Source organism: Ctenopharyngodon idella, chromosome 13 (genome assembly GCF_019924925.1).
Source record: "Ctenopharyngodon idella isolate HZGC_01 chromosome 13, HZGC01, whole genome shotgun sequence".
NCBI lineage: Eukaryota > Metazoa > Chordata > Actinopteri > Cypriniformes > Xenocyprididae > Ctenopharyngodon > Ctenopharyngodon idella.
The window spans coordinates 37,392,684-37,419,089 of NC_067232.1; the positions used below are offsets into that span (position 1 = coordinate 37,392,684).

At 37.0% G+C, this 26,406-nt stretch overlaps 1 protein-coding gene across 6 annotated transcripts in view; it reads left to right on the forward strand.

The window, feature by feature from the left end:
• Positions 1–26,406, forward strand: part of agpat5 (1-acylglycerol-3-phosphate O-acyltransferase 5 (lysophosphatidic acid acyltransferase, epsilon)) — a 198,647-nt gene that overhangs the window by 89,886 nt on the left and 82,355 nt on the right. For 5 of the 6 annotated variants that reach the window (XM_051916838.1, XM_051916837.1, XM_051916836.1 and 2 more), the window contains 2 exons: positions 3,979–4,102; positions 7,467–7,618. In XM_051916838.1, the coding sequence (XP_051772798.1) occupies positions 3,979–4,102; positions 7,467–7,618 (276 nt within the window). Of the gene's footprint in view, positions 1–3,978; positions 4,103–7,466; positions 11,116–26,406 lie in introns of those variants that run through there. The other variant, XM_051916840.1, reaches the window with a different exon arrangement.

Sequence of the window (26,406 nt, forward strand, 5' to 3'; positions counted from 1 at the left end):
TGCTTGAGGTCCAGTGTAAAGTTTCCACGGTCAGTGATGGTTTGGGGTGCCATGTCATCTGCTGGTGTTGGTCCACTGTGTTTTCTGAGGTCTAAGGTCAACGCAGCTGTATACCAGGAAGTTTTAGAGCACTTCATGCTTCCTGCTGCTGACCAACTTTATGGAGATGCAGATTTCATTTTCCAACAGGACTTGGCACCTGCACACAGTGCCAAAGCTACCAGTACCTGGTTTAAGGACCATGGTATCCCTGTTCTTAATTGGCCAGCAAACTCACCTGACCTTAACCCCATTGAAAAAATATGGGGTATTGTGAAGAGGAAGATGCGATATGCCAGACCCAACAATGCAGAAGAGCTGAAGGCCACTATCAGAGCAACCTGGGCTCTTATAACACCTGAGCAGTGCCACAGACTGATCGACTCCATGCCACGCCGCATTGCTGCAGTAATTCAGGCAAAAGGAGCCCCAACTAAGTAATGAGTGCTGTACATGCTCATACTTTTCATGTTCATACTTTTCAGTTGGCCAAGATTTCTAAAAATACTTTCTTTGTATTGGTCATTAGTAATATTCTAATTTTCTGAGATACTGAATTTGGGATTTTCCTTAGTTGTCAGTTATAATCATCAAAATTAAAAGAAATAAACATTTGAAATATATCAGTCTGTGTGTAATGAATGAATATAATATACAAGTTTCACTTTTTGAATGGAATTAGTGAAATAAATCAACTTTTTGATGATATTCTAATTATATGACCAGCACCTGTGTATATATAATTTTTTTTTTTTTTTTTTTTTCCCAAGCACATTTTACCAATTCCAAACCACATCAATCTTAATAACTACTGTTATGTTTGTATTTAATCATTTATAAATTCTATATAATTAAGGAAGGCTGAAAGTAAAAAATACCTTATACTCAGGGGCCAAGAAAAACAATGCATGTATACAGCCTTAAAGTGACAGCAGCCTAATATTTCTTCTGTTGTCTGTGTTTTTAATGTTAATCAAACAACAAGAGACAAAGAAATCACTCACTGCTCTTGACTGAATTAATTTTGTAACTTTAATTAGGATTAATCTTTAACTTATACAGTGAAGATTATATGCAGTGTTATTTTACATTTGATTACTTTTCTGGACCTGAAAAGTACTGTAGACCTACCTGAAAAACCTGAAAAGCACTGTTTATTTTATTTGTATATTTGCTCTATTGTGCTCATTTGTGCTATTCCTTGTAATTTGATTATTTGTTCTTATTTTCCTTATTTTTATTTGACCGTGAACAAAAACCAAACCATGAGTAATTTGAACCGTTACACCCCTAGTAACACCCTCTCTACACCAGATACAAGCGGCACAACAGCGCATAGCAAATAGAACCAATTATAATCAGTGATGTTGTCTACTCAGTAAACAGATGCTAATTTCTAATTCTGAAGTACTCCACGCCCTTGCGCTACTTGTTATATTTCATCAAACCCTAATTTTCAGTGAAGATTCAGAATGGACTTTTCTCTAAAAGATATATATTTAAACTGGATTGATTGATGCTTGCCACTATATTGTTTTGTCTTGTCTTGTTTATTTATATAGCACTATTTATATATAATTATGCTTTACATACAGTTGCAAGAAAAAGTATGTGAACCACTTGAAGAATCTGTGAAAATGTGAATAATTTTAACAAAATAAGAGAGATCATACAAAATGCATGTTATTTTTTTTAATTAGTACTGTCCTGAGTAAGATATTTTACATAAAAGATGTTTACATATAATCAACAAGACAAAAAAATAGCTGAATTTATTAAAATGACCCAGTTCAAAAGTTTGTGAACCATTGATTCTTAATACTGTGTGTGGTTACCTGGATGATCTACGACTGTTTTTTTGTTTTGTGATGGTTGTTCATGAGTCCCTTGTTTGTTCTGAGCAGTTAAACTGAGCTCTGTTCTTCAGAAAAATCCTCCAGGTCCTGCAGATTCTTCAGTTTTCAAGGATTTTTTGCATATTTGAACCCTTTACAGCAGTGACTGAATGATTTTGAGATCCATCTTTTCACACTGAGGACAACTGAGGGACTCGAACACAACTTAGGTTCAAACATTCACTGATGCTCCAGAAGGAAACATGATGCATTAAGAGTCAGGGGGTGAAAACTTTTGAACAGGATGATGTACAAATTTTCCTTATTTCGTTTAAATATCAATTTATTTATTTTTTTTTCATTTAGTACTGCTCTTCGGAAGCAACAGAAGATACTTACATGTTTCACAGAAGACAAATTAAGTACAATTTACCTTGATCTTCAAATTCAAGTTTTCACCCCCGGCTCTTAATGCATCGTGGTTCCTTCTGGAGCATCAGTGAATGTTTGAACCTTTTTTATTAGTTGTGTTTGAGTCCCTCAGTTGTCCTCAGTGTGAAAGGATGGATCTCAAAATCATTCAGTCACTGCTGTAAAGGGTTCAAATATGCAAAAAAATCCTCAAACTGAAGAATCTGCAGGACCTGGAGGAGTTGGAGAAAAAGTTCAGGTTTTCAAAAAGTTCTTACATTGACAGCAATTTGGCAGACCTGATAGGTAGCGGCAGCTCATTCCACAGTCTCTGCCCTATTACTGCGAAGGCCCGATCACCTTTATGTAGGCGATTTGTTCTAGGCACTACAAGTAGTTTTTGATTCTCGGAGTGTAAAGTTCTGGAAGGATTATTTGGGATTAAAAGGTTTGCCAAATATGATGGGGCCTGGTTGTTTAAAGATTTGTACACGAACAGTAAAATTTTGTATCTAATTCTAAGATGGGCCGGGAGCTAATTTAGAGAAGCTAATAAAGGGGTAATTGATTCATGTTTCTTTACCTTCCTTAAAAGCCTTGCCGCAGCATTTTGTACTGATTGTAATCGAGACAAAGATGTGACGGTAATGCCAGAATACAGAGAGTTACAGAAATCCAGCCATGATAGAATAAAGTTATGGATTATTCTTTCAAAATCTGCATTTGATAAAAATGGTTTTGACTAACAAATGCAAATTACAAAAACAAGACCGGACCACAGAGTTAATTTGCTTGTTCATTTTTAGGTTATTATCGATTAAAAAGCCTAAATCTCTTACTATTGTTTTCGAACAAGGGGATGCCAGGGGACTCGAATCTAATACAATTTTTGTGGAGTTATTTGGGTAGCTAAAAACAATAACCTCTGTTTTTTTTCCTCATTCAACATTAAAAAGTTTTTTGCCATCCAATTTTTGATGCCCTTAAAACACTCTAGAAGTGACTCAAATGAATTGGTGGAGTGTCTGATTGGTAAATACATTTGAGTGTTGTCGGCCTAACAATTAAATGACACTCCGTACTTTCTGAAAATGCTGCCCAAAGGGAGCAAATATAAAGAAAAAAGTATGGGAGAAAGCAACACCATCTCCTTTGTCTAAAGCCAGGAAGATATCACTTAACACTTATAACACATAGCGCCGACTCTGTGCTGTGGGCTGTTTTGAACCCCGATTGAAACATTTCTCCTATAAAATTTTCATGTAGGAATGAAAGAAATTATTATTATTATTATTATTATTGTTGTTGTTATTATTAATCAAATTAATAATTAGTTTGAACCTACAATTTGTATTTTTAGAGGGTCTGCAAGCATAAACATCCAGTTTGGTCAGCCAGTACTTTTACTTTTTTGTTATACTTAGCTGACTTTGGCAACAAAACCACTGTCTATAGGTTGTCGTTCAAACAATAAATGAGAGCACATGATGATTGTACCAAAGGTTTTTTTTTTTGGTTTTTTTTTCCCATTTTAATTTTTTCATCTATTCTGATGTATTTTGTCATTTGTGCACTAAAACAACAGCTTTCATAAACAGTTTTTAGTTGTTGTCTTTGATATTCTGTTTATCTTCTGTCTGATGGTTATCTGAACTGCCTTTCATTTCTCTAATTCAACTTCTCTTTGTGATAGAGTTCCTGTGCAAGGAGTGCCCCAGGGTGCACATCCACTTCAACCGTGTGGACATAAGGGAAATTCCTGCAGAGCCCATCTTCTTTCGCAGGTGGCTACATGAAAGATTTGAAATCAAAGACAAGTGAGTAACCGAAATAGCCCCTAGTCCATCACAGACACCCGCTACATAACTGAACACTTATTTTGTTTATGTGCTGTTGGCAGTTACTAATCACAGCAGGGTTCCCACCATTATGGAAAACTTGGAAAGGTCCTTAAAATTCTTCAGTCAGAAAGTGTTTGGGAGGTTATTTTGAAACTAGCTTGCAATAGTTACAGCTAAGAGCTACATATACAGAAGGCATCATTGAAATACCCATTGTTTTTAATTAGTCAACCTTCGGTACTGTCTGAATCCCATCCATCGAAGTAATTAATATTTCTGTTGCATATTTCTTTTTCATATATATGTCTTAAGAAACTGGGACTATCAGCCCATGATAGTCCACAAAAACAATGGGCCTCATTTAACAATCTAGCGTAGAAATGAGCACAGATCTGAGTGCAGAAATCATCTTACGACAGGGTTCACATGTGATTAATCAAACATTCATATGCTGCCAATCCTATCGTACAATTGATTGTATGTTGATAAATGTGGCGGCTGAAAACAATCGTCATTTAAATATCACGCCCCTAAAAATCCACGGTTTAGAAGCCTCGCCCCTAGAGTTTGACACAGAGAGAACGTAACCTGGCCAAAAAGAGGAAGTAATCTCATGAAAGAGGAATTCATTTTACACCAAAAACACCTGTTAACCTCGTAATTGCAAACAAATATACGGTGCCCCTAAAGGGACCTTTGCAAAAATAAAAAAATATACAGAGTTTCGCACGCGCACAGGAAAGGTATGGCATGCCCGCGTTACAATTTCGGGTTTGTGTATACTAAACACTATTTCATTTGTGTGTCACTGCCTATGAAGAAATCAAGAGTATGCATGCACATGAACTAATAAAGATCTATTTGCTCAAAATTATGAAGAAAATGCGAGTATGGATGAATTAATAAAGATCTATGCTCAAAATTATGAAGAAAATGTGAGCATGGATGAATTAATAAAGATCTACTTGCTCAACATTATACAGAAAATGCAAGTATGGATGTGCATGAATTAATAAAGATCTATTTGCTCAAAATTATAAAGAAAAAGAGAGTATGGATGCGCATGAATTAATAAAGATCTATTTGCTGAAAATTATAAAGAAGATAGTATGGACGTGCATGAATTATTAAAGATCTATTTGCTCAAAATTATGCAGAAAATGCGAGTATGGATGAATTAATGATCTATTTGCTCAAATTATGCAGAAAATGCGAGTATGGATGTGCATAAATTAATAAAGATCTATTCGCTCAAAATTATAAAGAAAATGAAAGTATGGATGTATATGAATTAATAACGATCTATTTGCTGAAATATGGCTTTCGTAGGGCAGTTTATATCATGGCCTTATGTCTGCTTTAAAGCATTCTCTGTGATGGCCAGGAAACCGTGACATGAATAGCTGTGTGCATTGTTCTTTTTGCCAAGTTAAAAAAAAAAAAAAAAAGGCTGATACAGTAAAGTGCTCAAAATGTGGCTTTCGTTAGGGAAGTGCGTCATATTTCAAGGACTTATGTCCATTTTAACGTATTTAACTCTGTGGCATCCAAGAAATCGCACTGGGAAATGGGCTCAGTGTGCATTGTCATAATGCCACGTATAATGGTTCATGAAAAAACATTGGTACAGTAAAAATGATAAAACTTTGCATTTCGTTAGGGCAGTGGGCCATATTTATATTGTCCCATATAAAAATACTGGAACTGTAAAATGTAGGCCTACTAAAATTTCGTATTTCACAAGATCAAATGCCCCTTTATTAAACCACTTTGTCGGATTTAACGCATCCTTACAGGTGGCAGAGAAATGCTTATTTTCTTCATTCAGTTCTAACAGCGCTTATTACGAGCAGAGCCATTGACATAAAGGACTTTAGATATAAAGGAAGGCACATGTTTAAAAAAATTAAAATGAATAATTAGCTGGATTCATCCTAGACGATCTGGTCTAAGAAAGCCAGATTTTGAGCAAATACAGCTTTATTAGTTCATGTGCATCCATACTCTCATTTTCTTCATAATTTTCATGATCTTTATTAGTTCATGTGCATCCATACTCTGGCTTTCTTCATAGGAAGTGACACACAAATGAAATAGGTTATAGTATACACAAACTGGAAATTGTAACACAAAATTGACAGAGTTTTTTAATAAAACAATTTTTTAATAAAAAATTAACAAAGTTTTGCATGCGCACGCGAAAAATAAAACTAAATGGTAATCAGAACAGAACAAGAGTGAAAAAGAAGCTATAAAATTAATATATTGAACTATAAAACGAAACATGAATTAGTAGTCCCTGTAAAGCAATATTAAAATATGTTCTGAGTTTGTTAAATAAGTTATCAAAATAGCTGAGCAGTGTTCTCTGCTCTCAAATGCTGGGGGCGTGTCCGCTGTTGGCGCTAAAACCACACCCACTCGCGAGAAAGGTGTGGTCTCAACTTGCTTGTCTAATGAATCAAACATACTGGTGCATATAAACAAAAGAATCACCTTTAGAGGGTTGTAAAATTTACAAGAATCTCTCGACCTTTCAAACCAAACTCAGGGAGCAAGGCCGGAAAGAAACCTTTCGTGCTTCCAATCTTACAAGAGCAGTCTCTACACTAACGCGCTCTCAAGACAGCTGATGGCTGCATGGCGTGTGCTCCATAACACCCAACAACTTGTCATTCGCGGGGCAGAGTGGCTGCGAGGGCTCAGATGTCTTGCCTTTTTTTGCCCTTAACAGCCATATCTTGCTGCATGATGCCAGCAAAGCACTGTCTGCTGATCCTGAGGATGCAAGAGAGAATGCATCCTCACTCAGCAAAACACTCTCATCAGCCACTGAAGCGCGCAAAAAATTAACGTGTCTCTCAAACTCTTCAGTGAGCTCCCTCTGTTAGTAGTAGTAGTAGTAGTAGTAATTGATTTAATGGTTTTATCTTCATTTAGAAATTAAAATATCCTATTTCCAGCCTTACTGAGCAATGGTGCCAACTGTCCCTTTGTGCCACCTGGTATTGACCTTCTAGTTTCACTTGTGACTGGGTTGTATAGGCATTTTGTTTGACTACCTACTGTACTTTAAAGTAGGTAAAATAGAGTCAAGCTACAGAAGTATTTTAGGAGAGTATGTTGGGTAATTTCCTCACTTTGCTCAACCATAAAATTGTTTGCAGACTGTGCACATTACAACATGACAAAAATAGCAATGTTGCTATTCATCATGCTACATTGCTGTTTGGTAAATACTTGACTGTTTTAAATTAAGTCCTGTCACTGCCATTCATCTAGTTGCATCAATGTAAATGTTCAAAACATGTTTTAAAAATGTGTTACTCTCTCTGTTTAGGCTTCTGACCGCTTTCTACGAATCTGAAGACCCTGAAAAAAAGAGCAGGTTCCCAGGAGAAGGACGAAAGTCACATCTTAGTCTTACAAAGACATTTCCTTCTCTGCTGATTTTGGGTGGCCTCACTTTACCAATGCTGTTAACAGAGTCAGGTAGAAAACTCTATCTCAATACCTGGCTGTATGGGACTCTGATTGGATGGGTGTGGGTAAATGTAAGTCCATAAGCTAGCCATACATTTAAAAAAAAAAAAAAAAAAAAATCCATCCTAACTGCCTATATAAACAAAGAGACACTTTTAGGTTTCATCGTTGGACAATATTCTTTGTTTCTCAGCATAGGTTTTTTTTTTTCTTTCTCTCTCTCTTCTTCTCAGTGCACCAGTAACCCAAGAGGCTTATTTACTGTTGACCATTTATTTTTTTTTACACTCCTAACTTTCAGAAGTTAAACTGTAACACTATCTACACTGCAAAAAAGTAATGAGATGCACAAAAACTAAAACATTCCAGTTGTCAACATAATATGCTTGCAGCACTGTAGACAGATGTTTAAATTTAAAATGAGAATGTTTTAGTTTTGTTGCATCGTATCATTCACTTGCAATGTAGACCCAGTGTGTCAGTGTTTCCATTCCATCTGAGCTTAACTGTAATCTGAAATGCACACATAGATAACACGTAACAGAGACAACATTTTATATTAAGGTTGGATATACCTATAGCAGTCTTGAAAGTTTTGTCATGAAACTTTTTTTTTTTTCCATTTGGGTGGTTCTGAATATTATAAATGGTTTCTAATGACTGTTTTTCACCTTTCTTGATGTCCTTGAGAACTTTTGGAGTTTTATTGTTTTGTGCTGTTTTTTTTTTTTTTTTTTGTGGTTATGCATTGGGTTTTGGTTGTGTGTTTCACATCAGTTATCTTTTTAAGATGCTAAGATCTAAAAAGTTTGGCTTTTTATTGTAATCGTTTGCACTATTGCTAAATATTTTACAGATATAGTTGCCAAACTTGCTGGTTGCAGGGGTATTAAATATAGTTAAGTCAAATATGAAAATTCTGTTTCAACTTCATTATTCAACCTCATGTTGTTCCAAACATGTGTTACTTTCTTTCTTTGAAGAACCTCCACATATCCATTTTCAATGTTTTTCCATAATTTAATCAAGAGCAATAATTTGGTCCAAATGATAACGAGAAATCTGAGACATTTTTAAAAAAGTGTCACAGTTCAGTGGTTGATTTTAATATACAAATCCAACAATTATATGACTGACCTCACCTTTGCAAATGCCTTCAAATTGCATTTTTTTAAAGCTGCTTGCTTTTATTAGTAGTTGCATATTTAAGTGAAATACAATTGATTTCTTTTACTATTTTACAATACCTAAAAGAAAAGAAAAATGTGCTGCTGAAGATTTTAGCTTTAAAAGACCATAGGCATTGCCAGAGCTTTAACAGGACTTCCATCTTCTGGAAGCTTTTTAGGCCCTTTAGATCTAAAGATCTAAAAATGTAGGCTCCCACATTAAAAAGATTTATTGACTTGCAGCTGATTGCACTTACCCATAGTTCATAATGTGATTGTCATTGAAGTACATGATCTACAAATATTTTAATGGGAAATGCATTTGAATGTTTGCAGAGTATGGTAATCTTAAATTAAAATTTGTCAATAGCATAAATGCCTTCAGTATAAATTTATGATCCTAATCTTTAACCCTTATAATTTAACCCTAAGTATCAAGCACTTGCTGACAAAATCACTGATCACAGCTGGGTTTCCACAATCATAAAACTGTAGTTTGCAACAGTTACATGTAAGCTACATATACTTTAAAGTAGTTAAAGTAGAGTCAAACAACTCTTCCAGATCTTAGTGTATAAATGTATAACAGGTATTTAGATTTAATCAGAACCATATTTTTCAATATCTCAATTTGGGTGAGCCTTTGCCAAAACTAATGATTGTCTTAAGGTGCTTTATATAATTTCTTTTAATTTAGATACAGATTAGTTAATTCATGTTTACAGTCAAGGGTTAATTCCTTTCATAATTCTTGTCTTTGCTTTTCTGCCATTTTCCAAAAGTATGCACCATTATCTATAGATGTATCCAATGTGGTGTTTTTACATTAGAAATTCTGTCTCTACCTCTTCATGTTAATCAACTTGTAAGCAGTGTTGTTCTAGTCCTTGTCGTGTTGACCCTGTTGTGCTGGGAATTTTGATTTGTTGTCCATATTTGTGTGTGTTTTTCAGATTGGTTTTAGATATGTTTGAAATTGAAAACATGCTGACTGATAGTCAAAAGTCATGTTTGGGCTTTCTTCCCATTAGTTTAAGTCAATAAATGGCTCCAGGCCCCAACCCCCTCCCCTCCCCCAACAGGACTGAAAAATGCACTAGGGTCTTTAATAAACTTACTTGAAATGATTATTTTTTCCAGTTAAGGCAAAGCCAACCCTGTAGCTGGTTCAAAAGATTCATTTTGTTGTCAATCACAATGCCAATAGCTTGTTTGCAGTCACGTGATTCTGATAACTCGCAAAATTCAGATGGAGGGCAGGAAGTGAAAAGCAGAATGGGCGAGATGGAAGAAAGTCCTCAATGTACTGGTTTATTAAAAGAGAGGTATAAACAGAAAAATCACAACATATGATGGACGTGATCATTACGTTATAAAGAAGACCGATTTTTCCAATGAATTGGAATATTTGCCTGTCATCGAGACAGTAAACAACTTCTCCTGTGCCCGGTTGCATAAAGCAAGTTTTTTCCCTTGTATGAGACTTTAGGCATGATTTCCCCTTACCTTTGGGAATGGCATGAGGGCTTTGCATATGAAGTCTAGTGAATCCCTTAAACCGCAAAGTGTTTCACGACAGCGACCCAGGTTTTGCCGTTATAAAATTATATTGTTGCCATGGATATGTTGTTTGTTAATACAGATAGAGTGTGCTACGTATATAATTTGATCACTGTTTGTGAATAAACGATTAAATTAAAATGTCTCCTTAGAAGATTTGGATTGAACCTGCTCGCTAATGGTGAAGTTTTTCACCCCGTGACGTCATGTGCAAACAACCTATTGCCTTCATGATGCTGGAACAAATATTGGAACAAAAACCCATAAACCTAACTTTAAACTTAATGTAGTGTTGTTAGTGAATCCTCATAGATTGCAGTACTGTTTGTTGCAGGAATCCATCCATGATTTTTGTGAAGTAAGAACTTTTCTGGACTGGTGACTGTGATTGTGCAGTGAAATTGGCTGAGGGGTGGAGTTTGCACTTAACTGCCTTGAGAAGAAAAACAATGCTGCTTGACATCACTGTATTACAGATAACATGTCAGAGGAACATATTTTGGTAGAAGGGGAATCCTTTGAGACAGGTTTTTACTACAATCTCACTTGTATTGTGTACTATGGGTTGTCTAACAAGGTTTGGTGATTTAAAGTATTTAAAATGCAACAAACTTGCTTAAATTGGTGCTGCATTGATCCTTGTCTTTTAAATATTTGTTCATGCAGTATTGAAATATTAATTGAAGCCCATCACAGAATTCACTGTCTATAGATATTCATGCTCATTCATTGTCTGTACTACTCATTTACAATAAAGTTGCTTTTTTTTTTTTCAAATGCATTGTCTATTGTTTTTTTTGTTGTTTTTGTTTTTTTTGGGGGGTATAGACATTTTAAGTCTTTCTTTTGTAGAACTCAAGCAAAGCCAACATGCAAGATTGCAGCAGCGTCTTTGTAGGACAGCTGACAGACATTTCAAGCAAGGGAAGAACAGGACTTATGGTGGTGTTCAGATGTAACGGTGTTAAAGAAGATGTGCTGTCCCGATCTTGAAACACTCTTCATTAACTGCAAACCGTTCTATTCGCCACGGGAGTTTTGCTCGTTCATTCTGGTGAGTGTCTACATTCCTCCATAAGCGCACGTGAGCTCAGTTTTACAGATACTTGCTGATATGATCACAGAGAGTGAGCAACAACACCCGGACTCTGTTTTAATCATTCTCGGGGACTTCAATAAAGCGATTCTCTCACGTGAACTTCCAAAATACAGACAGCATGTTACTTGTCCCACCAGAGACAGTAATACACTGGATCGGTGTTACACAGCAATTAAGAATGCATATCACTCTGTCCCACGGGCAGCTTTGGGGCTCTCTGATCACTGTTTAGTTCATCTCATACTGACCTACAGGCAAAAACTGAAATCAGCTAAACCTGTAGCAAAGACTGTAAAGAGATGGACTACCGAAACAGAGCGAGCTTTACAAGCCTGTTTCGAATGGACTGATTGGAGTGTTTTTGAAGCTGCTGCCACCGATCTGGACAAGCTCACAGAGACTGTTACATCATATATCAGTTTCTGTGAGAATTTGTGTATTCCTACAAAGGCTCATTTAACTTACAACAATGACAAACCGTGGTTCACTGCAAAACTCAGCCAGCTCCGTCAGGCCAAAGAAGATGCTCGCAGAAATGGGGACAGAGTCTTGTACAAACAGGCCAAATACACACTGGAAGAGGAGATCAGAGTGGCAAAGAGGAATTATTCTGATAAGCTTCAGAATCAGTTCTCTTCTAATGACACGGCTTCAGTGTGGAAAGGTCTGAAAGTCATCACCAATTACAAGACACCATCCCCCAGCACTATGGTGAATCAACAACTGGCAGACGATCTGAACGAGTTTTATTGCAGGTTTGAAAAAACACCATTCACACCTCTTATAACCCCTGTCTCCCCCACACCTGCAGTTCAATTCAGTGAAGATGACGTGCGCCAGGTCTTCAGAAAGAACGAGAAGGCACCAGGCCCAGACAGCGTTTCACCAGCATGTCTGAAAACCTGCGCTGACCAGCTGGCCCCCATCTTCACACAGATCTTCAACAGATCACTGGAGCTGTACAAAGTCCCCTCATGCTTCAAACGCTCCACCATCATCCCCGTCCCAAAGAAACCCAAAATTACTGGACTTAATGACTACAGACCTGTGGCTCTAACATCTGTGACCATGAAGTCATTTGAAAGACTGGTTTTGGCTTATCTGAAGGACATCACTGGACCCTTACTGGACCCCCTGCAGTTTGCTTACCGAGCAAACAGGTCTGTGAATGATGCAGTCGATATGGGACTGCATTGTGTTCTGCAGCATCTGGACAGACCAGGGACTTATGTGAGGATCCTGTTTGTGGACTTCAGCTCTGCTTTTAACACCATTATCCCATCACTCCTCCAGCCCAAATTAACTCAGCTCTCCATGTCCACCTCTGTCTGTCAGTGGATCACCAGCTTCCTGACAGACAGGCAGCAGCTAGTGAGGCTGGGAAAATTCCCATCCAGCACCCGCACCATCAGCACCGGCGCCCCTCAGGGCTGTGTTCTCTCCCCACTGCTCTTCTCCCTGTACACCAATGACTGCATCTCTAAAGACCCCTCTGTCAAGCTCCTGAAGTTTGCAGATGACACCACACTAATCGGCCTCATCCAGGACGGTGACGAGTCTGCTTACAGACTGGAGGTTGAACAGCTGGCTTTCTGGTGCAGTCTTAACCTGGAGCTCAACACGCTCAAGACAGTAGCGATGATCGTGGACTTCAGGAGAAACCCCCCTGCTCTCCCCCCACTCACCATCATGAACAGCACTGTGACTGCAGTGGAGTCATTCAGTTTCCTGGGCACCACAATCTTCCAGGACCTGAAGTGGGACAACCACATTGAGTCCATTGTGAAAAAGGCCCAGCAGAGGTTGTACTTCCTTCGCCAGCTGAGGAAGTTCAACCTACCACAGGAGCTGCTGAAACGGTTTTACTTTGCCGTCATTGAATCCATCCTCTGCACTTCTATATCTGTCTGGTTCAGCTCAGCTAACAAATCTGACCTCAGAAGACTACAGAGTTTAGTCCGGTCTGCTGAGCGAATCATTGGTACAACCCTCTCCACTCTCCAAGAACTGTACTTATCCAGAGTGAGAAAAAGGGCAAAGAAAATCACTCTGGACCCCTCACATCCAGCGCACTCCCTCTTTGAACTGTTGCCATCTGGTCGACGCTACAGAGCTCTGAGCACCAGAACAACCAGACACAGGAACAGTTTTTTCCCTCAGGCAATCCATCTCATGAACACTTGACAAACACGGAACACACAACACTATTATACATTATTTACTTAAAACACATATTTATATTTTAAATTTGCACACATCATAACTGTACATACAAATTGTCTATATTATATATTTTTTGCTTTTTTTGGCCTTTGTCTATCTTGTATATTTGTATATTATTATTATTATTATTATTATTATTATTATTATTATTATTATTAGTCTTGTCTTGTCGCTGTCACTCTGTTGCACTGTGGAGCTTCTGTCACTAAAACAAATTCCTAGTATGTGTAAACATGCCTGGCAATAAAGCTCTTTCTGATTCTGAAAGAAGGGTGGGCCACACTGTGTGTGTTCCCTCTGATGCCAGCAGCCAATCACAGCACTGGAATGGAGAAGGGCCCAAATTGCATGTCTCCTCATCGGAAAGGGATAAATGTACCCTTTCAACAGACACTCGTTTTGAGTCTCAGTCTTGCAAGGTAAGTCTCCAGTCTGTAAAGGTGAAACAATAGCATATACAAAGTTCTAAGTTTCTGGCCTGTGAAGAAAGAGACATCACCAGCTTGTGAGGCAGCAACAGATATGGCCATGTTCTTATCCAGTCTGTGAGGAAAGAGACTTTAACAGACAATCTACGTTCAGAGTCTTTATCCACTGAGACAATAACAGATGCAGCACATTACAAGTCTCAATGCCAGAGAGACAAAAGCGGATTGACCAAGTTCTGTATCTCTGGTCTAGAAAGGCAGAAGACATTCAGACACATTTGCAACAAGGTTGCAAGGAGAGCAAACCTTCACTTCAAGGTGCCTTTGTCTGCATGTTCCAGATTGTAAAGGACCTTCTACACCTACGTCAGGGCCTATGTCAAGTCAAGTCAAGTCACCTTTGTTTTATAGCACTTTATAAAGTACAGATTGTTTTGAAGCAGCTTTACAGTGATCAACAGGAAAATGATTCAGTGACGCAAACAGAGTTCAAATCAGCTGTAAAGCAGCTCTAAAAAGAAAAACTGTCATTGTTCTGCTGAAGTCAGTTCAGTGTTGATTCAGTTCCATTTTAAAGATCATCAGTTATTAAATTAGTTCAATTTGACTTTAAAGCAGCTCTGCAGAGTTCAGTTTAAGTCATTTTTATTTCTATAGCACCTTTCTAGAGCAAGCGTCACAAGGTGCTTTACATCCAAAATATAAGAGAAATAAAAAAAAATACGGATAACAGACATTAAAAACAATAATAATAATAATAATAATAAAATACTTGTAGCATGATTTAGACAAAAGCAAGTTTAAACAAGTGAGTTTTTAGCTGCTTTTTTTAAAAAAATGTCCACAGATCTTAGATCCAAAGGGATAGCATTCCACAATTTGGGAGCAACTACTCTGACTGGAAGTCAGTGTAGCGAATTTAAAATTGGTGTTATGTGTGATCTTTTTGATGACTTCGTTAAAAGCTTGGCAGCAGCATTTTGAACCACTTGTAATCGTTTAATGGATGAATTGCAATAATCAAGGTGAGAGGAAATATGCAGAAGATGCTGGAAAACTGAAGAATCTGCAGGACCTGGAGGATTTTTCTGAAGAACAGAGCTCAGTTTAACTGCTCAGAACAAACAAGGGACTCATGAACAACCATCACAAAACAAAAAAAACAGTCGTGGATCATCCAGGTAATGACCCACAGTATTAAGAATCAAGGGTATGTAAACTTTTGAATGGGGTAATTTTTATAAATTCTGCTATTTTTTTTGTCTTGTGGACTTTATGTAAACAACTGTTATGTGAAATAGTTTATTAAGGACAGTACTAAATAAAAAATGCAATTTTCATGATCCTCATTTTGTTAAAATGATTAACATTTTTGCAGATTCTGCAAGGGGTATGTAAACTTTTGAGCTCAACTGTAAAAGCATGTATAATCATCTCCATTTTCAATGTGGACACAACTGTCCTTAGTTTCGCAATGTTTCTCAACTGATAAAAACAATTGCGACAACCAGCGAATTTACGTTGATCAAGACTTAAGGCCTGCCCCATATGAACACCTAAGTTACGAAGGGTGGGTTTAAGAGAATGAGATAAGGAGCCAAGACTGTCCATCACCATTGGGAGAACACCATCAGGAGCAGAGATATGTACTTCTGTTTTTTCAGTATTTAACTGCAAATAATTGTTAGCCAACTAATCTTTAATAGTTTATACAGTTTAAAAGAATAGACAATTTCGAGATTTCGTGGGGTTTAAAAGAAATATATAATTGAATATCATCTGCATAACAATGGTAGCAAATACCCTCAAAAGTACTTATCAATTGTCCTAGAGGCAGCAAATACAATGCAAAAAGCAATGGGGCCAAAACAGAACCCTGAGGAACACCACACGAGAGATGTGCTGTTTGAGAGGCATGATTTTGAACTCTAACCGAGAAAGACCTGTCTGATAACATGAAGAAAACCATTTCAAGGCAGTTCCAGAGATACCAACTCACTGTCTAAGCCTCTCAACTAATGTGCAGTGATCAACCATATCAAAAGCAGCAGTAAGGTCTAAAAGAACCAGTACAGAACATTTTCCTGCATCACCTTCCGTTAACAAATCATTTAAAACTCAAGAAGAGCAGTTTCAGTAGAGTGCAGATGACAAAAAAACAGACTGGAATTTATCAAATACATTAAAACCATCTAAAACAGCTGTAAGTTGATTAACAACCACTTTTTCCAGGACCTTAGCCATTAAAGGTAGCTTAGTTATTGTTGGGTCTGTAATTTTGAGGCAAAGATGGATCAAGATTTGGTTTATTGAGAATTGGTTGCACAACAGCTTGTTTAAAATAAATTGGAACATGACCAGATATTAATGAATTATTATAGAGAGCACACAGGGACCAATGGTATCAATATCATTTTTAAACAAAGCGGTGGGTACCACATCCAAAGGGCTAGAGGAGATTTTCATTGATCTTACTAGATTAGTAAGATCTTCTAGTGTTATCGGAGAAAAATTCTCCAGAGTTATTGGCTGGAGATACAAGGTGTTTGAGAAGAAGGGGGAGGAATAATGTTATCTCGTATATTGTTTACCTAACCCACAAAAAAGGAGAGTAAACTATTGCACTCATCAACTGAAGAAATTTGAACAGCAGGTGATGGAGGAGAGACAATGTTATGTATGGTGTCAATATTTTGGGATTGTGTCTGCTACTAGATATTAGATTAGCAAAGTAATTAATACTGGCATCCTTAACCATGTTATTAAAATCCATTAGAAGATCTTTTAAATGGTAGTGAACAAGTAATCGAGTAGATTTCCACAATCGCTCAGTTTTACGTCAAATACGTTTAAAAGAACAAATAGTATCATTCATCCAAGGGGTGGAGTTTATCAGAGGAGCTGCTCTAGATTTCATAGGAGCAACTTCATCCAAGATTGAAAGGCAATACTCATTAAAAGATTGTAATTGAGCATCAACACTACAATTTGACATAATAATGGAAGAATTTTCAAAAGCAGCAGAAAAATTTTCTGCAGAAAGTTTACTTAGCATGTGGGAGTTTATTACTCAACTACAGGATGGTGAATCTAAATTAAAAAGTCAAATAAAATACAATTATGACCGGAAATAAAAAGGTCCTCAGTCAAAACAGAGCCAATCTCTAAATCAAAACTAAAAACGAGATCTAAGGTATGCCCTCTTATACAGGTGCTGGTCATATAATTAGAATATCATCAAAAAGTTGATTTATTTCACTAATTCCATTCTAAAAGTGAAACTTGTATATTATATTCATTCATTACACACAGACTGATATATTTCAAATGTTTATTTCTTTTAACTTTGATGATTATAACTGCAACTAAGCAAAATCCCAAATTCAGTATCTCAGAAAATTAGAATATTGTGAAAAGGTTCAATATTGAAGATACCTGGTGCCACACTCTAATCAGTTAATTAACTCAAAACACCTGCAAAGGTCTTTAAATGGTCTCTCAGTCTAGTTCTGTAGGCTACACAATCATGGGGAAGACTGCTGACTTGACAGTTGTCCAAAAGACGACCATTGACACCTTGCACAAGGAGGGCAAGACACAAAAGGTCATTGCAAAAGAGGCTGGCTGTTCACAGAGCTCTGTGTCCAAGCACATTAATAGAGAGGCGAAGGGAAGGAAAAGATGTGGTAGAAAAAATTCTACAAGCAATAGGGATAACCGCACCCTGGAGAGGATTGTGAAACAAAACCCATTCAAAAATGTGGGGGAGATTCACAAAGAGTGGACTGCAGCTGGAGTCAGTGCTTCAAGAACCACTACGCACAGACGTATGCAAGACATGGGTTTCAGCTGTCGCATTCCTTGTGTCAAGCCACTCTTGAACAACAGACAGCGTCAGAAGCGTCTCGCCTGGGCTAAAGACAAAAAGGACTGGACTGCTGCTGAGTGGTCCAAAGTTATGTTCTCTGATGAAAGTAAATTTTGCATTTCCTTTGGAAATCAGGGTCCCAGAGTCTGGAGGAAGAGAGGAGAGGCACACAATCCACGTTGCTTGAGGTCCAGTGTAAAGATTCCACAGTCAGTGATGGTTTGGGGTGCCATGTCATCTGCTGGTGTTGGTCCACTGTGTTTTCTGAGGTCCAAGGTCAACGCAGCCGTATACCAGGAAGTTTTAGAGCACTTCATGCTTCCTGCTGCTGACCAACTTTATGGAGATGCAGATTTCATTTTCCAACAGGACTTGGCACCTGCACACAGTGCCAAAGCTACCAGATCCTGGTTTAAGGACCATGGTATCCCTGTTCTTAATTGGCCAGCAAACTCGCCTGACCTTAACCCCATAGAAAATCTATGGGGTATTGTGAAGAGGAAGATGCGATATGCCAGACCCAACAATGCAGAAGAGCTGAAGGCCACTATCAGAGCAACCTGGGCTCTTATAACACCTGAGCAGTGCCACAGACTGATCGACTTCATGCCACGCCGCATTGCTGCAGTAATTCAGGCAAAAGGAGCCCCAACTAAGTATTGAGTGCTGTACATGCGCATACTTAAATGATAAAACTTGGGTTGTTAAATATTAGATCCCTTTCTTCAAAATCACTTATTGTTAATGATATTATCAAAGATAATAATCTAGATGTGCTGTGTTTGACAGAAACTTGGCTAAAACCGGACGATTACATTACTTTAAATGAGTCTAGTCCTCAAGGTTATGATTATCGACACAATGCCCGTCAGAAAGGCAAAGGGGGAGGTGTTGCTGTAATCTATAGTAATATTTACAGTATTAGTCAAAAGTCTTTCAAATATAATTCCTTCGAAGTAATGGTACTTTACGTAACATTATGTAGGTTGACATTTGTGCTGGCTACTGTATACAGGCCACCAGGACACCATACAGACTTTATCAAAGAATTTGCTGATTTTCTGTCGGAGTTAGTATTGGCTGCAGATAAAGTCCTTGTTGTTGGTGATTTTAATATCCATGTAGATAATAAGAAAGACGCATTAGGATTGGCATTTGCAGATATTCTAAACTCTATTGGTGTTAGACAACATGTGTCAGGACCCACTCATTGTCATAATCATACTTTAGATCTAATATTGTCACATGGAATCGATATTGATGCTGTTGAAATTCTGCAGCAGAGTGACGACATCTCAGATCATTATCTAGTCTCGTGTATACTACATTTAGTCAAGGCGGCTAAACTGCCTCCATGCCATAAATATGGTAGAACCATCACTTCTACCACTAAAGATCGCTTTATAAATAATCTTCCTGATCAGTTTCATCGCCTTAGCATACCAGAAAGCTTAGAAGACCTCGATGTTGTAACAGGAACTATTGCCTCTGTCTTTTCCAGCACATTAGACTCAGTTGCTCCTTTGCGCTTAAAAAAGATTAAGGAAATTAATCCAATGACATGGTACAATGAGCACACTCGGGCCCTAAAGTTAGCAGCCAGAAAAATGGAGCGCAGCTGGAAGCATTTCGCATTTCGTGGAGAGAGAGAATGATTGAGTACAGAAAGGCCTTAAAATCTGCTAGATCTGCTTATTTTTCAAAACTTTTATAAGAAAATAAACACAACCCTAGGTATTTATTTGATACAGTGGCTAAATTAACAAGAAATAAAGCTTCAACTTCTGATGTTTCCAAAGAGCACAGCAGTAATGACTTTATGAACTTCTTTACTTGCAAGATTGATAATATTAGAGAAAAAATTATAACCATGCAACCGTCTATTACAGTATTGCGTCAGATAGTGCATTGTAGTGTCTCTGAGGAAAAATTCAGTTCATTTACTGCTTTAGGAGAGGAAGAATTGTCTAAACTTGTTAAATCATCAAAATCGACAACATGTATGTTAGACCCTATACCGACTAAGCTATTGAAAGAAATGCTTCCAGAGGTTATAGATCCTCTTCTTAATATCGTCAATTCATCTTTATCACTAGGATACGTACCGAAAACTTTTAAGCTGGCTATTATTAAACCTCTTATTAAAAAAACACAACTTGATCCTAGAGAATTAGTCAATTACAGGCCGATCTCAAATCTCACTTTTCTGTCAAAAATACTAGAAAAGGTAGTATCATCACAACTATGTTCCTTTTTAGAAAGAAATAGTATCTGTGAGGATTTCCAGTCAGGATTTAGACCGTACCATAGTACTGAGACTGCTCTCATTGGAGTTACTAATGATTTGCTCTTATCATCAGATCGTGGTTGTATCTCTCTATTAGTGTTACTGGATCTTAGTGCTGCATTTGACACTATTGATCACAATATTCTTTTAAATAGACTCGAAAATTATGTTGGCATTAGTGGAATTGCATTGTCATGGTTCAAATCATACTTATCTGACCGTTATCAGTCTGTAGTAGTAAACGAAGAGATGTCATATCGATCACAAGTTCAATATGGAGTACCGCAAGGCTCAGTACTAGGACCGTTGCTGTTCACTCTGTACATGCTACCCTTGGGAGATATCATTAGGAAGCATGGCGTTCACTGTTACGCTGATGATACTCAGCTCTATATTTCTTCGCGCCTTGACGAAACTTACCAATTCACAAAATTAACAGAATGCATAGCTGATATAATAAATTGGATGACCAGTAATTTCCTACTACTAAATTCAGAAAAAACAGAGATTCTAATTTTTGGACCAAAAACTTCTTCACGTAATAACCTAGAATACTGTCTAACACTTGATGGCTGCTCTGTTAAGTCTTCGTCGTCTCTTAGGAACCTGGGTGTGCTCTTTGATACCAATCTTTTATTTGAAGGCCATGTTACTAGCATCTGTAAAACCGCATCCTTCCATCTTAAAAATATATCTAAACTACGACATATGCTCTCAATGAAAAATGCAGAACAGTTAGTTCATGCGTTCATGACCTCAAGGCTAGATTACTGTAACGCTCTACTGGGTGGTTGTTCTGCTCGCCTGATAAATATACTACAGCTCGTACAAAATGCAGCAGCTAGAGTTCTTACTAGAACTAGGAAGTATGACCATATTAGCCCAGTTCTGTCAACACTGCATTGGCTTCCTGTTAAACATCGTATAGATTTTAAAATCTTGCTAATTACTTACAAAGCACTAAATGGTTTAGCTCCCCAGTACCTGAGCGAGCTCCTAATTCATTATAGTCCTTCACGTCTATTGCGATCTCAGAATTCAGGCCAGCTGATAATACCTAGAATATCAAAATCAACCGCAGGCGGTAGATCCTTCTCCTATTTGGCACCTAAACTCTGGAACAATCTCCCTAGCATTGTTCGGGAAGCAGACACACTCTGTCAGTTTAAATCTAGACTAAAAACGCATTTCTTTAACCTGGCATACACATAACACATTACCAATTTATATTTTCAAATCTGTTAATGGATTATTAGGCTGCATAAATTAGGTCAGCCGGAACCGGGAACACTTCCTATAACACCTGATGTACTCGTTACATCAGAAGAAGAATGGCATCTACGCTAATATTAGTCTTTCTGGTTATCCCGAGGTTCACCGTAGTCAACCGGATCCAGGCCGTATCCAGGTGAGACCAAGAACCTGTGCCTTGACACGACCACAACGCAGCCCTGAAGTATCAGCAGAGATTGAGTCAACTAGATCATCCACTCTGAGGGCCTCATCGACACAACAACCACGACACAGTTCCTCATCAGCCATGATGAATACAATCCTCAATTGGATGGAACTGGAATAAATACTTTTGATGTTGCGATCCTGTCGGACTTATGATAGCTACCTGAATCGTAACAAAGCACTGTTGGCCAGAGGAGAACTGGCCCCCCGACTAAGCCTGGTTTCTCCCAAGGTTTTTTTCTCCATTTAAACACCTATTTGCCACTTGTCTGCCACCTGATGTCACCTGATGGAGTTTGGGTTCCTTGCCGCTGTCGCTTTTGGCTTGCTTAGTTGGGGACACTTGACATTTGACTTGACATTTGATATTCAACAGTGCTTTGATCTGCCTGCATTGACACTATTCTTTTAAGAGCTGCTGTGCAGCCAAATAATGTACCAGTTATCAATGTAAAGCTGCTTTGACACAATCTACATTGTAAAAAGCGCTATATAAATAAAGGTGACTTGACTTTTCATGTTCATACTTTTCAGTTGGCCAAGATTTCTAAAAATCCTTTCTTTGTATTGGTCTTAAGTAATATTCTAATTTTCTGAGATACTGAATTTGGGATTTTCCTTAGTTGTCAGTTATAATCATCAAAATTAAAAGAAATAAACATTTGAAATATATCAGTCTGTGTGTAATGAATGAATATAATATACGAGTTTCACTTTTTGAATGGAATTAGTGAAATAAATCAAGTTTTTGATGATATTCTAATTATATGACCAGCACCTGTAAGTGGGACCGGAAACATGTTGGGAAAGATTAAAAGACTCGGTAATATTCATCAAATTAGAGGCAAAATTATCAGAGATATCATCAACATGAATGTTGAAGTCACCAATAATCACAATTCTAGACAGCTTAAGAATAGATGACAAAAAATCACTGAAATCATCTAAAAAGGAGCTGTTTGGACCAGGTGGCCGGTAAATTAAAATACAATAAATAAAATAAACAGTGATGTCATTGTCCAGCTCATTTCAGATCAGACACCTACGAGATCAAAGGCAGATATTGTGGGATTCAAGATATGTTACTAATAAACTGGACAAGTGGCTGTTAACATATGTATTTGTCATTGAATCATTCATTCAAGAGATTTGTTCATAAATGCTGATTCATCTAGTAAAGAAACAAGTGAAGTATTTATGGGTGAGTCATAGAATAAATAAATAAATAATTTATTCAAATCAATTAAATAGACTGCAGCAATTAATATTTTGTCAGAACCTCTAGTTAATTACATGTTGTTTTGTTTAGTTGGTGTTCAGAATCATGGGAGAATCAAATTTTATTGTGGGTGTGGGTAGGAGCGTTAAAAAAAAAGGAAGATGATTATGGCTGTCTTTTTTGTCAATTCAGGTTTTGTAACATTTTAAAAGCTCTTTATTCCACAGACAGTAAAAACTAGTCAGTAAAAATAAATAAAGGAAATTTACTTTTGATACTTACACTTTTAAAAGCAAGTACTTCTGTACTTTTACTTAAGTAAAAATCTGTCTTTACAAGTAATATGGAGTAATATTTAACAAGCAGTATCTGTACTTTCACTCAAGTAGGGTTGTGTACTTTGTCCACCTCTGCCTTTAACCGAATATGAAGGTATTCCAGTTAGGGAGGAAGTAACTTATCTTGGTATCAATATCTGTAAAAAATCAGTCAGACAGAGTACAATCCAATTTCCAACCCCTTATGGTGAAAATTTAAAAGAAAGTTGATATGTGGCTTATGAGGGATTTGCCACTTAAAGGTAGAGTTCTTTTGTCCAAAACAGAGGGGCTATCTCGTTTAGTCTATCCTGCAAAAGTATTAGAAGTACCAAAATCTTTTCTTAAAACTTTGATTCAACTTCATTAAACTTCAACTCCCCATTCAGTTATCCAATTTTCATAGACAGGTTCTTTTATGTTGGCTTCTTTTAGCCATTTTATGTTGACACATTTTTATGTTGACACATTTTTATGTTGACACATTTTTCCCTCTACAAACAGTTAATTTGGAATAATAAAATTGTTAAAGAATAAATCAATCTTCTACAGCAATTGGGTTAAAAATTATTGATTGACATCAAAGCAAATTTAAAAGTGCTATCTAATGCTAATCGTAAATACTCTAAGATTATTATTCACGTCGGCACTAATGATCAGTCGGAGGTCACTAAAATAAATATTAAAGAGGTGTGTTCGCCAGAGCAATGAGATACTTAGCTTACTGTCCTCACTCAATGGCTGGCTGTCTAAGTGGTGTCTGCAGAATAATATAGGGTTCATAGACAATTGGAAAGGTTTTTGGGGCAGACCTGACCTGTTGAAAAGAGATGGTATCCATCTGTCCTGGAATGTTGCCACTCTTGTTTCTAGTTAAATGGCAGAGCTGAAACATGACAAACTGGGGCCCAGGTCAGGAAGCAGACAGACTGGCTAAACTGACCTTCTGCTAGCTATCTCATGTCACAGAAGTCAGATAAATCCAAACACATAGAGACTCTTTCACCTAGATATCACATAGAGAGTGTGTCTGTTCCCCGATTTAGTAAATACAAAAAACTCCCAATCCCATTTAAGGGTAAAAATTTAATTGATGTTCAACAAATTAAAAACAGATATAAAGCAGATGAACAAATGATAAAGCTTGTGTTGTTGAATATTAGATCCCTTTCTTCAAAAGCACTTATTGTAAATGATATGATCACAGATTTTAAACTAGATGTGCTGTGTTTGACAAAAACCTGGCTAAAACCAGATGATTACATTACTTTAAATTAGTCCACCCCTCAAGATTATTGTTATAAACACGAGATTCGTCTGCAAGGCAAAGGGGGAGGTGTTGCAGTAATTTATAGTAATATCTTCAGTATTACTCAGAAGTCTTTCACATATATGGTGCTTCATGTATCGTTATGTAGTGTACATGATAAATCCCGTTTAACATTTGTGCTGGCTACTTCTATACAGGCCACCAGAGCACCATACAGACTTTATCAAAGAATTTGCTGATTTTCTATCAGAGTTAGTACTGGCTGCAGATAAAGTCCTAATTGTTGGTGATTTTAATATCCATGTAGATAATGAAAAAGACGCATTGGGATTGGCATTTACAGGCATTCTAAACTCTATTGGAGTTACACAACAAGTGTCAGGACCCACTCATTGTCGTAATCACACTTTAGATCTAATATTGTCACATGGAATTGATCAATATCGATGCCATTGAAATTCTGCAGCAGAGCGATGACATCTCAGATCATTATCTAGTCTTGTGTATACTACATTTAGCCAAGGCTGCAAAACCACCTCCCTCTTACAAATATCGTAGAACTATCACCACTAAAGACTGCTTTTTTAAATAATCTTCCTGATCAGTTTCACCTCTTCAGCATACCAGATAGCTTAAAAGATACTAACTACTACTGACTCTCATTTTTGCGTACAGAAAGGCCTTAAAAACTGCTAGATCTGCTTATTTTTCAACTCTCTTAGAAGAAAACATACACAACCCTAGGTATTTATTTGATACAGTTGCTAAATTAACGAGAAATAAAGCTTCAACTTCTGACATTTCCAAACAGCATAGCTTTGACTTTATGAACTTCTTTACTTGCAAGAATGATAATATTAGAGAGAAAATTATAACCATGCAACTGTCTACTACAGTATCACATCAGACAGTGCATTGTAGTGTCCCTGAGGAAAAATTCCATTCATTCGTTGCTATAGGAGAGGAAGAATTGTCTAAACTTGTTAAATCATCAAAATCAACATGTATGTTAGACCTTATACTGACTAAGCTATTGAAAAAGATGCTTCCAGATGTCATAGATCCTCTTCTTAATAACATTAATTCATCGGTAACACTTTACAATAAGATTCATTAGTTAACATTAGGTAACTACATTAGTTAACATGAACTAATAATGAACTGTAATAATACTCTAATTCTAATAATGAATCTTTGTTAATGTTAATTTCAACATTTACTAATAAAATACTACTTGATCCTAGAAAATTAGTCAACAGGTTACAGGTTGAGGTTTTTTATGTCAAAAATACTAGAAAAGGCAGTATCATCACAACTACATTCCTTTTTAGAAAAAAATGGTATCTGCAAGAATTTCCAGTCAGGATTTAGACCATACCATAGAACTGAGACTACTCTCATTAGAGTTACAAATGATTTGCTCTTATCATCAGATCATGGTTGTATCTCTCTATTAGTGTTACTGGATCTTAGATTAGTAAATGCTAATCTAAGATCCATTAGCATTTGATCTAAGATCATTAGCATTTGACACTATCAACCACAACATTATTTTTAATAGACTCAAAATTATGTTGGCATTAGTGAAATTGCACAGGCATGGTTCAAATCATACCTATCTGACAGTAAATGAAGAGATGTCATACCGATCACAAGTTCAGTGTGGAGTACTGCAAGGCTCAGAACTAGGACCGTTGCTTTTCACTCTGTGCATGCTACCCTTGGGAGAAATCATTAGGAAGCATGGCATTAGTTTTTTCTGTTACACTGATACTCAGCTCTATATTTCTTCGCACCCTGACAAAACTTACCCATTTGCAAAATCAACAGAATGCATAGCTTATATAAAAAAATGGATGACTAGTAATTTCCTACTACTAAATTCAGAAAAAACAGAGA